The sequence below is a fragment of the Daucus carota genome, chromosome 2 (genome assembly GCF_001625215.2).
Source record: "Daucus carota subsp. sativus chromosome 2, DH1 v3.0, whole genome shotgun sequence".
NCBI classification, from domain to species: Eukaryota; Viridiplantae; Streptophyta; class Magnoliopsida; order Apiales; family Apiaceae; genus Daucus; species Daucus carota.
The window spans coordinates 42228898-42246334 of record NC_030382.2 but is presented as its reverse complement, the minus strand read 5'-3'; the positions used below and the strand labels follow the sequence as shown (position 1 = coordinate 42246334).

The following is a 17437-nucleotide window of genomic DNA, read 5'->3' as shown; positions in this document are numbered from 1 at the left end:
ATTTATCACATATACTTCGATTATGAAATATATATAAGGATTAATCGGATTTCAAAAATCGGATCGGTGGCCGACCTTGTAGGGGATTAATCGGGGATTTATCGGTTAAATCGGGGATTTTTAGAACACTGACTAATAACCGTCTGATAGTATAATGAGAAAAAGGTAGAAATAGAAAGGTAGAAAAAAGAAGGGGCCCAATCGTCCCATATAGTGCGGCGCCCACGTGGCAAGGGGGTTAAGGCAGTTCTGTACCTCGTGTCTACTCCTAAGATAGATACATATAAGGTCCGCATAGAAAAAATCGCATACCTCCTTCTGTATCTATATTCAATCTATACATACAACAACATAAACACAAACTCAAACACATCGGTCGGAGCTCCAACTCAATCTCAAGTCCAACCTAGTCTTTCAACTCACTCCTGTCTGTAGGTTCACGCACATATACATATACATATTCATATACATATACATACATGGTTTTGTAAGTATAATTGTTGTGAAATGATTGTAAGAATTGTGTTGCAGGTGTGAGTAACGATGGGAGGAGACAAGAGAAGCTATTCTGCGACGCCGAATGATTATAAGCTGTTAGAAGAGATTGGATATGGAGCGAGTGCTACTGTTTATAGAGCGATCTATGTGCCTACTAATGAAACTATTGCTGTCAAGTGTTTGGATCTCGATCGCTGCAATAGCAATTTGGTTTGTGTCCCCTTCATTTCTCCTCGGTCTTGTGGTTTTGATTGATTTGACTTTGGATGTGCTTTCTTGGTTTTTCATGTTGTGTTTGTTTTCATGTTTGGTTTTCCGGAATGGTTTCATGTGTTTCGATTTGATTTGCTGCAGAAATTGGATGGTTTTAGGGTGTTTTTGGCTTCTATGATGCCATTTGGTTTTAACTTGTGAAATTGGATGACTTGATTAGTTGCTTCGGTTTAGTTGCTTCATGTTTGGTTTTCCGGAATGTTTTCATGTGTTTCGATTTGATTTGCTGCAGAAATTGGATGATTTTGGGGTGTTATTGGTTTCTATGATGCCATTTGGTTTTAACATTTGCTGCAGAAATTGGATGGTTTTGGGGTGTTATTGGTTTCTATGATGCCATTTGGTTTTAACTTGTGAAATTGGATGACTTGATTAGTTGCTTCGGTTTAGTTTTTGGGCTAGTTGTTGCAGATATGTGATTTGGTTGTTTTTGGAATTTTGGAGGAATAGTAATTGCAAAGCAATATGTGTGTATACTTGATTAGTTTATTTTGGTGGTTGTATCATTGTGTAATTTGATTTTAGTTTTAGATTTAGTTGTTGCGGGTATGTGCTTATGGAGTGTTTTAATCTTGCTTCAATTGTTTTGTAGTTGTATTTGATTAGTTTTGGGTGTAATGGGATTTTGTGTTGGTGTGGAGATAAATGAACTCGGTATATGGTTGGTTTTCGAAAAGTTTTTTTACTCTTAATTGTATCTTGTTTAGAGACTTCGTCACTGTAGGGTTTGTTGTTACTGAGAAATATACATATCAGTTTTTATCGTGTCATTTCTCTCTTTTAGTTGTTGCTGTTAACTGATGTACATAATGTTTTTATGTATTTGAATTGGTGTGTGGTTGTATTTGGATTTGTTAGTGAGCTTTTGTATCTGTATAGAGACAAATTAAGTGCCAAAATTGGATAGATTTAGGAAAGTTTTGTAACTTCTAAATGCTTTCTGTTTAGAGGGTTTGTTGCCGTAGGGTTTTGATCCGGTTACAAATGAATATATGTGGCTTCTATTGTGTAAAAAAATGGAGCGTATTGTTTCATAGAAAGTTAGCGGGCATTGATAATTGTTTAAAGTTTTGTTCTTTAAATTTCCTATGTGCTTTTGCAATTTTAACGGTCAAGTTTACTACTTCTATCTTATCTGAGTGTACCCTATTGTGTGCTCACCCTAATGTATTTATTGTTCACTAAATTTTTTGCCGTTTGCGTTGAAATTTGCGATTATTTTCTGTTGCAGGATGACATTCGCAGAGAAGCTCAAACAATGAGTCTGATAAATCATCCCAATGTTATAACGGCACACTGTTCATTTGTTGTCGACCGCAATCTTTGGGTAGTGATGCCTTTTATGGATGAAGGTTCCTGCCTTCATCTCATGAAGATAGCATACCCAGATGGATTTGAAGAGTCTGCCATTGCTTCTTTCTTGAAAGAAACTCTCAAGGCCTTGGTCTACTTACATCACCATGGGCATATCCATCGTGACGTCAAGGTTGTCGACTCTGACATTTGTTGCTATGACGAGAGAGTTTTTAATTTTCAGTTATCCTAATTTTCTTTTTGATATTTCATTTACACTATCTGTTGCAGGCTGGTAATATACTTCTAGATAGTCATGGGAAGGTGAAGCTTGCTGACTTTGGTGTTTCTGCTTGTATGTTTGACCAAGGCGACAGACAGAGGTCAAGAAATACATTTGTGGGAACTCCATGCTGGTAAAATTTTTTAATGGATAACTACGCTTTCCGATCCTTTCTCCTTTTGTTGCATTATAGTTCTGATTTCAAAGAGAAAACCATGATCTTGTGTAATTGAAAATTTTAAATAGGTAGTTCAAGTCAATGTCAAGGGTTTATAACAGTTGACAGTTAAATATTATAATAAACACTGGATAGATTGTGAAGAAATTCAATATTTGACTAATGTTCTTCTCTTTCATAAAGCTATAAAAACGAAGACATTTTTTTAATCATGAGCAAAATGAAGCTTTTGATGCAATTACACGTGTTATTACACGTGTTAGGTTATTCTCAGAAATTTACTCTTCTTGCGTCAGTTTAGGCAAAAAAGCTGGAAGCTGACAGTATAAATATTTAATACACTATCAACGATATGCATGGATGGGAAGAAAAAAGTTTCTATACATAAATTAAGATAACTTGAAAATGGGAAGAAAAATTTTCAAGTACATATTTCTAATTAAATTGTTTTCTCAAGAACGAAGAACTCGCCCGAACAATGTTTTTTCTTTAGAAAGTGTCTAATACTTATATACGTCTTGTGGTTTAAATTGAATTTCTTGAGCAAGAGCATATGTTTGAAGCAAAGTGGAACTCCCACTAAGCATCAAGCATCTGAACATACGGTAGATTAATCCAATTATGTTTTTTTGTTTAACAGGATGGCTCCAGAGGTTTTACAGCCTGGAAGCGGCTATGATTTCAAGTGAGTGTTTATTCACAACCGTTTTTTTAACATGTACATTAACTTTATATGTTTGTCAACATTTTTTTTTCAACACTTTACCATTTCTTTTCCATGATAGTGGGTGGCCTTAATAGCAGTATTTATATGGTCATATGGAAGTGAGAAGTACAGTGTAACAAGGAATAGTTAAAATCACATCTGTAATTTACTCATGATTGTGATTCCAGTGTTATTATCTCTTAAATTTGATTTCCCAAGGTATCACAGAATGGTTTATAAAGTCTCTTTTTGACGCAGTTTTGTCAGTTATACTTTTGGAGCTCTAGAACAGTATTCCAACAAGTGACAAGTGATAGGAATCTATGATTTTTTGTGTGCATGTCACAGTAGCTTTTGCTAAGTTTCATGGTGTAAACGGGTTCTATGGAATGTGCATGGGATGCAAGCAACATTTATAATGAGCTGCTGGTAGTTTTTGAAATTTGTACATGCAAACACAGAAGCGCACATATCTATATGTTTGTAAAGATTCGAATGAGGAGAAAGCATTATGATTACGTATCTATATTTATTTATATTTTGCTGCCAATAAAGTTAATTTTAAAGTGATGCTACAATCCGTGCAATTGCTTTATTAAATGAACAATTAATATTTACTTTCTGGTCTACTTTCGAAGAAGTATATAAACTTAAGTTTTGTTTTTTTCCTGCAAACACATATACGCTACCTGGTATCTTATGGTGCATGTCTTAGCTGTTCTCTATCACTTCTAAGACACGCTGCCTTTAGATTCAACCTTTCAGGTTTTACATAATTAGTAATGTGGAGTAGTTTCACAATTTTGTAAGTATAATTAAATTTAAGATCAATTCCTTTCTAATCATATTATAGCTCACATTATATGTTTCTCTCTCGCACGTGCACAGACTGTCAGGGAGAGACAATAATAGAATTGGAACTTCTAATGCTGATATTTTAAATATAAAGCTAGGAAGTTAATTGGTTATCTATATGCATAAATTTTAATTTATTCATATGAATATTCTTAAGCATTTGTCCTATATGGTATTTTTGTATGAATATCGCTTCTTCCTTGAAAACTCTGCATTAATGACAAGACATTATTATATTTGTATGAAGTTTGCTCTTTTCCCGAGTAATGGGATCCTAGAGATAATTCTCATTTGGTTTTTTTCCTTGTGTTTGATAGAGCTGATATTTGGTCTTTTGGAATTACTGCTTTGGAATTGGCACATGGTCATGCTCCTTTTTCAAAATATCCTCCGATGAAGGTACAGTGTATATGACTATGTTGACAGAATGAAGACAACGAAGCATCTGTAAAAGCCTGAAGGCAATCACTCAGTCTCCTGATTGAAAACTTTGTACTCTCTTCTGCTCATCTGCAGGTTCTCCTAATGACCATTCAAAATGCACCACCTGGGCTGGACTATGACCGTGATAAACGATTTTCTAAGGTGCTCTGTTTGTTTTGGCTATTGGTTTATGCTACATTAATATATTTTATGTCTCAATCTGTGCAGGAGTAAACATTAAAAAAAAAATATCGACTCATTGACGAAACCGTGCTTTTCTTTATTGTTATGTTTCATTTAATAGATTGATAATTACAAATATTCCAGTTGTCAACAGTCTTTCAAAGAAATGGTTGCAATGTGCTTGGTGAAAGATCAAACAAAAAGGCCAACTGCTGAGAAGCTGCTGAAACATTCTTTTTTCAAGCATGCGAAACCTCCTGAGATTTCTATAAGGAAACTTTTTGCTGATTTACCACCTCTATGGAATCGTGTGAAATCCCTTCAGGCATGCTGTCATATTTATGTAGCAAAAATTATTATTTTTTAGTTAGTTCTTATGAAAAATAAAAATATAACCAATCTATACTCATTCTGCAGCAAAAAGATGCTGCACAATTGGCTCTTAAAAAAATGCCTTCAGCAGAGCAAGAAGCAATTTCACAGGTAGAGCCATAGAGGCATTACGGGATAGGTTAAACAACAGCTTTCTTGTGTGATTGCCATACTTTATTTGCTTATATTCAAAGGGATGTTACAATTTCTGACAAACTTGTCCAGTTGTTTTCTTGTTGGGTAACTGCAAAATTTAGCTATATCGCTTGAGGACTACATGAAATGTATTATTGTTTGAATGCATAATGACTGTTGACCGAGCCTATAGTTAGCATTGTTCAGATGGTTAATCCTGTATGCATGTAATTACTTGGTTCTTTTTTTTTTTGCCAACTCGTACTTGGTTCTTTTGTTAAGCATATATTAAATTGATAAATATTAGTGATTGCTCTTTAATATACTTAGTCAGGTTACTTTGGCCCTGAATATTTGTCGTATAACAACATTTGACCAGAAACGAGCAAAACTGAGTGTTTATGATTCAAATAAATTTTGATTTGAGTTTGTCATTCATCTTTTGCTTCTCTCCATATGGTTTATTTATTTCCTTTCTCCTGACTGCTGTTTGTAGTAATATTTCACCAATTCTTTTCAGAGTGAGTACCAACGAGGTGTTAGTGCATGGAACTTTGATATTGAGGACTTGAAAGTGCAAGCATCACTGGTATCTACAATGCTACACTTTAATTTTTTTATTTTTTTTTTCTGTAAACAACTCTTCATCATGACTAACAATGTCCAACGCTGCAACTTATTGGTAGGTGCAAGATGACGACGAAACTCTAGAGAATAGGTTAGGAGATGAAAACATGAACTCTTATATGCATAGGAAGGTTGGTTTTTTTCCTTCTAAATATGGACAGTAGCGATATGATATATACGCATGTAATTCAAGTTTAGGTACTAATACTAAAACTGCTCTCTGTTCGCAGGATGCAGGTCCCAGTTCTAGTTTACAGAAGTCGATTTCCATTGGTGATTTTATCTGCAGGTACATATTCTGGCAAACCACAATTTCTTATTTACAGTCTCCTAAAGTCAATGTGAAAGCATTATTCTACAGTCAGTAAAATGTTGCTAATGACAGGTTGATAGAACTCGATCTGTTACCATCCCGACTAAAACCCTCTTTGGGAGGGTTTCTCCTTCTCTGATATTTCAAACTATTAAATGTTATTTTCACTTATATATGAATAAATGATAATTTGTACTACTGCTAAATGTGTATATCAGGAACTGTAGACTTTATTCTTCATTCTCTGACCTTATGTGTGTGTATGATTTTGAGATCACTTGGTATATTTTGAATCAATAAGATACACTCTTGTTTAATGTAAATAATGTTTTTTCATCCTTAAGGACCTTATATATAATATAATTAATATACTGATAAGCTTTACTATCCATAAGTGGAGTCTTACTCTTTATGGGTAATCTTTTTTGAATGTAGGAGAAACTAACTGAACTATCTGATTCGGAAATAGTTTATTCCCCTATAATCGTTGCTTTCTGTTAAGCATGGTGTCTGGTGTCCACCATTGGTAGTTATGTTTGTGATTGTGCCTATGTTTATTGTGCTTTGCCGTGTTGGATTAATTTATTCATAATTGTTACCCTCTATTTTTACCAGGGAACAAGAATCTGGGAATGAGGTGCCTATGACTGCAAGCTTGAACAAGACAGGAAAAAATCTTGAAAGTGAGGCCTTGATGCCTGCCAATGCAAGGATGACTGATATTATAAAAGACAGTTCAAAACCAGATTTACAACCTTCTGCATCAGAAATTAACGCTGCACAAGCAAAGACTAAAGCTTTAAGTGGGACAAATCGCCAAACCCATAGTGGACCTCTTGTGGCTGGTGCCATATCTGAACGCATGCGCATCTTAGAAAGGTTTTCTAGTACTTAAAGATTTAATGTCCTTTCTATTTTATGTTATATATATATATGCATACAACAGTTATATGACCATGCATATTTTCTCATGTTTATGACCTTGTTAAACATATTTTATTCCAGTAGGTGAATCTTGTTTTACATACAAGCAATGTCTCTGTGGTTCTAAATTGCCTCTTTTCATTTGTTTTCTTTTTAGTGCTATATTTGTGTTGTTTTAGTCTTATGGTTTGATCAATTTAGGTCTGAGACTGAAAACCAACTACCAGCTGAGAAAGCCTACCGTGAAGTACGGAGAGCACCCAGCTTTAGTGGTCCCTTGATGCTACCAAATCGAGCTTCAGCGAACAGTCTGTCAGCTCCGATAAAACCCTCAGCAGGTTATACTATTTCTTACCTGCATTCATATCACTAGTATGACATCCGTTATGACTAAATTATTATTTGCCAATTTAATAATAAGGTAAGCCACTGGGTAGGTTTTCATCTTATAATTACTTGTATTAAGGTTGTAAACTTTTTACAACAGGATACAGAGATGATGACAAGTCAAAGACAAATTTCGTGCAAATAAGGGGGCGGTTCTCAGTAACATCAGAAAATGTAGATCTTGTGAAGGTAAAGTCAGTTCCTTAAAATATTCTATTTAAATGAATGACTGAAACCATTCATCGCAGCAGTGCAGTGAAGTAAGTTCGTATGTAATTTGTGCACTTTAATATATATTATGCTATCTTCTAGGGTTCCCCAATAAAGAAGTCTGCTAGCGTTGGAGATTGGATGTTCGATTCTAAGCAAATGGTTTGTCTGCTGAACTTTTGAAATTTTAAGAAAATTAAATCTTGGATTACAGATTAAAAGTCTTTGCTTGGGAAGTCTAATAATTACAGGAGGGAAGCATATAACATGCATATCTTTCCCTGTAAATATAAGAGACCAAAAAGTTACATTTTACCTTTTCTGCTATAACTTAAATGTCAAAAGAATTAGTGAAAGAATTCCATTCCCTCCTTTTTCTCCAAATGGCATTATAAGAAATGTAAAAAAAAGTGTCAATCTTCCATCCTTTTGCCTTATCTCGTTCCTTTAAAATTCACAATCAATAGAAGATAGTATGTTATGAGATGCTAATGTATTCATGTATGTTACTTGTATGACATTTGTATTCATTTTTTGTCTTGTGTTTTCATATACTTTTATCATGTGCTCAGCCTGTTGGTCAATCACCTAAGGAGACTAGCAACAAAAATCTTCCTGCATCACTTCTCATGCCACACCTTCAAAACCTCTCTCAGCAGACATCAATTCAACAGGTAAAGTGGGACTTGCATGACTGTGATTGACTAACTGAAATTGTTATTGTCTGATGTTTGGCATGCAGACTTTGATATGGGACTGATGAACTTGTGTTGTAATGTCAGGATCTTATTATGAATTTGTTGAATAGCTTGCAAATGGCTGAGGCTGTAGACGGTGAGCAAATTTTTAAGATATCATTTACTTTATGCATTTGTAATACAGGATATCATTTCAGCTTTGTGTTTACCATATCTCTAAATTTTGGTATGCTATTAGTCAGATTCAAAAGTGCAAAAATGTCCTTTTGGAAATTGTATCATTAGTTAACATAGATAATACATTTGTGTTTTTGCTCATACTACATTAAAAGAATGGGACTCTTCTTTTAGAAGAGAGAGGGTTAATCTAACATGTCGGTTGAATATGATCATGTTTTTATGCGAACATGAAAGCTTAGCACTGTGATTTTGTTTCAGGTTCTCCAAATGGAAAGTTACCCCCTCTACCTCGTACTTCAGAAAATAATGGATCGGTATGTGTGTATATCCAACCTTTACGTTGATTGCTTTACTGTTGCTCTGTCCTCCTTTCTGTAGACCACTTATAGTCTCAGTAGTCAAGGATTTTGTACTTCATTCTCATAATCAATTGGATTTGTTACATGCAGACTATGTAAGGTTTGAACACTTGTTTCAATGTAAATTTGTTGGGAGTTCAATCACTTCTTCATGATTATGTTGAGTTTAAAGAAAATATAATTAACAATGAAAGAGAGTTCAGAATATCTAGAGAAGGTATAGGAGGTATAGGTTTTGAAGTGGAAGGCACTGTTTCATGGTAGTACCTTTTTATGTTAATCTGTCTAGTTTTAGTTATTCTTTTGTTCCAACTTCTGGCAAGGCCAACAGATCATGCTTTTAATAAGGCTCATCTTATTTGGGTGAATGAACAAAGTTATGGGTTAAAATTAAATTTGATAGCCGCACTAGGAAGGTTCTTTTGTTTGTAAAATAAGTAGTTGGTATAATTAAAATAAAGTGCTCCCTCTTTCAAATATTTTGTCTTGTAAAATAATAGATGTTTCCTTGATATTATAAAGGAATGTGTTACTTATTGACCCAACAGGCCTGAGCCTGTGGTAATTATTCTGTATACATGTCAATTATTACTTATGATTTAACTAATAGAACTAGTATTTCATTATTGCCTTTATTACTCTATGTGCTTCGCAGATTGAATCAGCAGCTTCTGAAAGGGAGCGTTTACTGCTATTCAAGATTTCAGAACTTCAAACTAGGTAGGCAGCAGAAGTTCTTGATGTATTGTTAGTAAATACACACACACACACACACACACACACACTAATACCTAGTGGTAAAGTTTAATCTCGTGGCTGGTATCTTTCTTACAGGATGGTAAGCTTAACTAACGAGTTGACTGCAGAAAAACTTAAATATATACAGGTAATTTGTACGTTGATTTTATTTCTAGGGAAGACAATAACTTTAGAAAAATTTCAGATGCGGTTTGATTACTTGCATCTTTTCTTGTGTTTTTCAGTTGCAACAGCAACTATATGCTACAAATGGTCGGGAAGAAGATAGGCAAAGAGATATGTAACTAGATGGTTCTCATAGAAGTGTATAGTGAACCATCTTGTATCTTCGGGTAAATTTCATGCTCGGAATATTTCAAATTGTTTACTAGTCCTTTGGCCACACACCAGTATCCTTTTCATTGTTTATTAAGTCGTGCTTTTTTGCTGTGAAATTACAGAAGTAGAGGTGGTGATAGGTCATACATCTGGAGTCTGGGTTTTGTCCAAGTCATCGAATAACTTCAAAGATTCCAGCCCTGAAGTGCACATAAGCAAAATAATCAGCTCGCGAGTTCAAATACATATTTTAAAAAAAAAGACTTTCCCCTAGGCAAGATGGTACTTTTGGTAATCTCATGATTCAGTGAGAGTGTAGAAAAGGGAGCCTTGGTTTGGATCGGATTGATCCTCTTCTATATGTACTTATCTTTGTATTATCGTAAATTTAAAAAATTAATAATACCCGAATTTTGTAGTAGTTGATTAGCATAACGTGGTTGGCCGGTTTTCTGGGTATTATTACCTATGTGAATAATCTACAAGTTTTTGTGGCAGCCGAGCAAAATCATAATGTAAAACAGAGGTGTTGGTATGTGACTCTGACTTGTTATCGATACAGGTCCTTGGCTGTAGCCTGTAGATGCGTGCATAGAAGCCATCTATGCATCTGTTCAAAATGTTTAACATGGGCTGCTTGTGCAGGAATCGTGTGTTCAAATTTCTCGCTTTAAATATGAGCAGAACCTGTGCTCTATATGTGGCAACATAAAAACTAGGGGTACCCAAACCGCATAAACTGTCCGCACCGCACCAAACCGCACCACAAAACGCGGTTTTTAATTTTCGTGGTGCGGTTGCGGTTTGAATTTTTCACAAACCGCGTGGTGCAGGTTGCGGTTTGACATATTAGCAGTGCGGTTCAAACCGCACCGCACCGCGATATTATATATATATATATATATATATATATATATATATATATATATATATATATAGGGTCCTACTCCAGTACAAACTCTTTATGGTACAAACATACAAACCAATGATTATGACAATAATATTTAGTGATTAGCAGTGCTTAGTGTCACTAAACTCTACCAATCCCATCTCCACTAACCCCACTTCCGCCTCCACCTCCTTGAGCTCCGCTTCCATCGTCATCTCCATCATCACCGCCTCCACCTCCATGCTGCTTCTCCGTAACCACCATCTCCATGTCCACTTATATGTTCTATCACCACCAAATTCATTCCATCGTCCCCTCCACCTCCATCACCGTCACCTCCAGCCTCACCTCCGTCGCTTGAAACCACATCTCCCATCCCATTGTCACTGTCACCAGGCTCTGTTCAGTACTCGCTGTTTCACTAATTTCTAAAGTGATAATCACTAATTGATACAATGCAAATCACTAATTGGCACAACGAAAATCACTAAAATATATATCAGAAAATCCTGAATTCTGTAGCAACTTTGTTCTCTGACGGAACTGAAGGGAATAGCACAGCCTCTGCCACTACCATTGCACCACCACCATTAACACCTCATCACCAACATCACCACTATCAAGACGTAGCATCATCAAACACCAAAAGCACCATAGCTTCATCACTAAATTATATCTATATGTGTCTATCTATCTCGATGGGAACAAAATCCAGTTGTAACAAGCTATATTGATTTACAGCGTGACAAGCTGAGAGAAATACGGAGGTGAGAGAGACGAGAAGAGAGAGAGAGAGAGAGAGAGAGAGAGTAGATCTGAGTAAAAAATGAGAGAATGAACTACCGTGTATGCACTGAGTTATGTTATTTTTATATATGGTTTGTAGTTTGTATTTTAAAATTGGTTTGTATTTGAGCACTCCCCTATATATATATATATATATATATATATATATATATATATATAGACAAAAGTTATTTGGAGTACACTAATTAGTTGGAGTATTGGAGTACACAAGATCTACCATCCATTCTATTTTAATCTAAGGGCTAGCATTTGTTTGACAGTTTTTTAATTTTAATATTCAATAAAATCATGTAATTCATTTATACGTATAGAATCATAATTAATATGCAGTTACACAACTACATGATTATAGGATTTCAGTTACTGATTAACTGCCACGATCCATGCATGTGCTTGATTTGTTCTGCACTCAATCTTCTGGACAGATTTTGAGCCGCCGATTTCTTTAATATTTTATCTTCTTCATTCGTGACAAACATTGACGGACAGATCTTTTTAGTGTTTCGGTTACATTGAAAAAGTTTCACAAGATATTGCTACATCAAATAATTGTATGCGGGACTTGTTCAAGGTTACTGATGTGTTTGTTTTTTGTTCTGCACAGACGACGTATCTTAAACAATGCAGCATGGCTTTTGTGTTTATCTCAAAGTTGTTGCATAAGATCTAAAACCGATATTAGCATCTTCTACTTCATTTTTTTCTGAAATAAAATGAAATCGTTACAGTTGCTGGTATACTGCAGGGTCATGTTATTGCTCAGCACTTCGATTTTTTGAATCGATTTATATTTTTCTTCTCAATTTTTCATACTTGTATCGATAAAACCAAACTAGAAACTAAACATGCCAGTGAGATGAAAAGCAAGAAGATGCATTCAAAAATGGGGTAAACAAAACAACAAAACTCCGCAACATAATCAATGTTAAAAAGCCAATACTCAATATGAAGTGACAACTCCTAGACAAATATTTTATTTATCTACAACACGTATTTGATAAATTCTTATTCGTATATGTTTCACTGATTGCAGAAAACTTAGGCTTCCAAAATATTGGCTTTGCCTAAGCACCTATGTCGATGACGCTGCGCTTTCCCCCTTATCATGTAGTCGAATGCTTTGTTGATATCCGACAAGTTCACTTTATGTGTGCTGAATTTCTCCACCACCATCTCCTGTATTATGAAAATATGGCATTCTTTTTAGTATAGTAGAAATCAGATTCACAACTTATGGATCAAGTGAATTTTGAATGAGAAAGAACATTGACAACCAACAAGCATCATATATAATCTGCAGGACTGCAGCAGTCAAATAATGCATATTGTACCTTGTTCATATATTTCTCCACTACACCCAGAATGTCATTGCGAGGCTTGTAGTTGCCGAAGAAAGTTCCCTTAAAAGTCATCTCGTTTAATAAGTTGATGGGGTTGGTCTTGAATGATCAACTTTATACCGCAATTATGCAGAACACACAAAACAACCTAATCTTTTCAATAATCATATTACCTCTGTTATATTATACGCCCCTGAACCTACACTTGGTTTGTCATGTTTATTAAGCGCCGCAATCCTCCATCTACCACTTGTGACCTGCAAGTTATATTTTGACAACACATCGAAAGACCATCCAGAACAACGTCCTCCACCGTTCAACATAATAGCTTGGTTGTGTACATATTAAGAGAAAGTAAATGACAATGCGTACTGCAATATAAATGACCTCTATTCCCAAATGTTTGCCACTAGACCCAGAGCCTCTAGAATTTCTCTCAGGTTGCTGTGCAGTTTTTTTTACCGGAGCTGTTGAAATGCTCTCGAGGAGTCTCAAATTCATCATCCTCTTCGAGAGAATCGCTCATCAGCATACTATCTGCGTCCATCATTTCCCTACGTATGTCCAATCTAGGCTTTGGTGTTGACCCCTCACCTGGATAATCGACAATCACTTTTCTTCTAACTTTTTTCTTAAGCAATGTACCACATACCAAAATCAAGATCATTATCACTGAATCTTCACATTCAATTACAAACCAAGTAAAAAGAAATGCAGGACATAATCACATACTACGATTACAACACGCTACAAAGCAAACACCGCATACCCAAATTTCAACAAAAAGTTCTGCATCGTCCTAATACAATACGCATACACTAATTAGAAATGGTAATTCTAAAAGACACAAAATTAGTGTATATCTTGCAAAGTCAAGTGCAGATCAAACACAGATTTCAATTGTTTACGAAGCCCCAAAAAATACTTCATTCTGCAGCTTCGTAACAAAAAGAATATATGCAGGACAAACATTGACCAATTAGCAAGTCTCATTTTCAAAGACCAAAATCAGTAAACATCCTTGCAATATCAAGTGTAGAACAAACACAAAGTTTCATTGTTTACGAAGCACAAAAAAATAATCCCGCCCTTATGAAACAAAAAATAACAATTGCAGGATAAGAATTCCCCAATTAGCATAAGACATTTTTAAAGACCCAAAAACAGTTGAATCATAGCAATGTCATGTGCAAAACAAACAAAGAGTTTCATTGTTTATGAAGCACAAAAAAAATTTCAAAGAGCCATAACGAAAACTAAAGAACCCATCGATCACAACCATAGGAAAACTCAAATTCCGTCAACCCACTGCTCAACTATACAACATACAGTTCAATTGAAGCACATAGTAACAAATTATTCGCCATATCGAGCTCATCGTCGCATTCGATTGCAGTTTCAAAATGTCAATTGAGATTCAAAAGTTCTGCACCGCTGGTTGTGCAAAGCAAAATTCCGGCATCTTTGTAACGACAATGGAGATTGCTTGAACGGAGGATGCGGGATATGTTATTCAACGATGTATGCGCACGAGACTTCTCACTATACGTGCACGGATTTGCAGTTTAAACATATTTAAAAAAAAGCTCAACTGTATTTTGGTTTAATGAATCTCAGCCGCAGGATATGATTACAATCCAACGGTAGTGCTTAGGGACTCCAATCCTTCAATTTAAAGAGTATCCCATAGATCTCAACTCTATATATATATATATATTAGTGATAATCAAATAAAATTATATTATATACATATATATTATTTATTATGTTATATATATTTGTTAAATCTCTTCAAATAATAGTTAAATATTATTCTATAAATCTCGCATTACTATAACACCAAATTTTTATGAAATGATTATATTATTATAATGTGTCTTTTTGTAGTTAGTACTCATATTTATTATCATATTTACACTTTTGTTTGTGTTTTTTCAGTAGTTTTTGTAGTTTTAAAATGATAAATATCATATAAATTCATTACAAGGAAAGATTTTAATTATTGTATATTTAAATTTTATTTTGAACTTCAACTAAAAATATTTATTATTAAGCATACAAACCGCACAAACCGCACCGCACCACACCGCATTTTTGTGGTGCGGTTTACGCGGTTTTTATGCTAACGTGGTGCGGTTGCGGTTTGAGTTTTCAACCAAACCGCATGCGCGGTTTGGTTCGCGGTTTTAGCGAAAAACCGCACCGCCCTCACCGCGATCACCCCTAATAAAAACCAATGATGGAAATATTGCACCACCCTACACACCGCCAAGCCGCCCACCACCCCCGCCCCCTCCCCCTCCCCCTCCCTTCGGGTTTTGGCCGTCACTGAGACATTTCTCAAAAAAAGATTTTCAAATACCACTGTCGGAAAAGATGGTCACGACTCACCATTTTACAATTCAAAACGCTAGATCGTGTAGTGTTTATCTTTTTTCCCTTAATACGGGATGATTTAGCGTTTTGAGACCTTGAATGCTATTTTATGTAGTGTTTTACTCTTAAAACGTCAAATCGTTTTATGTGTTACAGTGATTTTTAGATCCAAGTGTAATATAATTTAGCATTTTTTTTGGTAAAAATCATAACATTACATTATCCGGTGTTAATAAATGATATTTTGGGCACTTTATCCTAACTATATTATTTTCGACATTACTTGTAAAAATTGTGGCATATGGGGCACTCTCTGGTGCAAGACTGTACACATGCAGACATAAACTAGTGTGCACATAATCACATATAGACATAAACTGAAGTATATCGAGGAAAGATCACAGGTAAACTCGACAGAAATGAGAATCATGAAAATAGTAGACATGTAAAAAGTAGACATGAACTGAAGTACACCAAGAAATGCGTCCTTATCAGCGGTGTGAAAGATTGAAATGTAGATGGAAAGATCACGTCTAAACTACGTGCCATTGAAGCCTGCAAACAATAGCAATAGCAATGCACGTGAAAAGATCATGGATAAACTAACTTGACACTGAGAAGTGAGAATCATGAAAACAATAGACATGAACTGAAGTATACCAAGGAATACATCCTCACCAGGGGTGTGAAAGATTGAAATGTTGATGGAAAGATCACGATACTGAGAAGCCTGTAAACAATAACAATAGCAATGTAAGTGGAAGGATCATGGATAAACTTTACCGCGAGAAATGAGACTGATGAGAACTACAGTTATGAATCCTGGTCTGGCAGAAGAAGTCATGCCTACATCATTTCAAATATAAGATCAACTATAGCATATCTCACTTGTTTCATTAATTTTATAGGACATGATGTGATTAATGATGAATAATACCCTTCATTCGGGAGACGAACACGGTATATTCATGCTTCGACAAAGGAAAGTATAATAACTGGTCACTGATAGCATCTTTGGCCCAGTAAAATTCTAAAAATCATTCTTATATAACCAGATTAATTGTTAAAACATATCGATATATCTAAATTTTTATGTCTATTTTAATATGTTATCTCTCAAACAGAGTTAATGATCAAATATTATAAATCATAATCAATTAGTTGAGAAGCCGCGCGTTGCGGCGGCATATAAAAACTAGTTGAGAAGCCGCGCGCTGCGGCGGTCGATAAAAATTATATTAATGATTCAATATTAATATTTGTAGAATAAAATAATTTTATGACTATCTATAAAAAGTATATTAATGTTTCAAAGTTAATATTTGTAGGATAAAATAAATTTATATCATAAAAATCTTGATGTAGTGCCAATACTAATATATAAAATTGCAAAATTAGACTATAATTTATGGTGAAAAAATGAAAATAAATTTATACACGTAATTAACAATTTAAAACATGACGAATCTTAATTTTATTTGTTTTTTTAAAGTAATCATGTTCTTATATTGTCACCTTCCTCCAATTTTTTTGGATTGATTGTGCACAAAAACATCTAACTTAAATATAACTACCTTCTTAAAAGTTGCTTGAACGGAGCAAACAGATAATGCATGAATAATTTTTTCATATATACAAAGTAAATAATATAAAAAATTAACAACAACAAACATGTCCGATGAACAAAACAAATATTATAAAAGAATAACCAACAAACATACATCACTAATAGTTAATTTATTGACATCAACCATCAATATCATGTCAAGACTATATTCTTTTCCCATGTTTGGATTTGTCGACTCCAATATAACGGTTTATAACGACATTTGCTTGCAATAACCTTTACTGTATAAACAACCTTCACTTATCGTTGCAGAAGAACGACACCTCCGAGTTAGAAATCGAGCAAGAGAAAGGTATTTCTAAGTTTTGATATTTTTCATCCAAAAATTTCAGAAAAATAGAACGGAGTGAGAAGCGTAACCTGCACGCCCCTCGCTTCTACTTTAAAAATCGAGTAAGAGAAATATCAGGTAGGTTTGTGGTAT

The 17437-nt window shown here is 34.7% G+C and overlaps 1 protein-coding gene across 4 annotated transcripts; it reads left to right on the top strand.

The window, feature by feature from the left end:
* Positions 1-240: 240 nt before the first annotated feature.
* Positions 241-10395, top strand: LOC108209737 (serine/threonine-protein kinase BLUS1). Of its 4 annotated transcripts, none has more exons than XM_017380811.2 (23): positions 241-431; positions 532-708; positions 2003-2257; positions 2356-2480; positions 3166-3210; positions 4404-4485; positions 4603-4671; positions 4847-5017; positions 5110-5175; positions 5720-5788; positions 5886-5957; positions 6057-6115; positions 6755-7018; positions 7265-7401; positions 7551-7639; positions 7763-7822; positions 8233-8334; positions 8443-8494; positions 8797-8852; positions 9553-9617; positions 9732-9783; positions 9881-9988; positions 10097-10395. In XM_017380811.2, exons 2-22 carry the CDS (start codon positions 544-546, stop codon positions 9938-9940), a joined length of 2115 nt encoding a protein of 704 aa, XP_017236300.1. In that variant the 5' UTR covers positions 241-431; positions 532-543; the 3' UTR covers positions 9941-9988; positions 10097-10395. The 4 variants fall into 4 exon arrangements, with proteins under 4 accessions (XP_017236300.1, XP_017236301.1, XP_017236303.1 ...); XM_017380812.2 differs by having other exon boundaries at positions 271-427; XM_017380813.2 differs by having other exon boundaries at positions 297-435.
* Positions 10396-17437: the final 7042 nt, after the last annotated feature.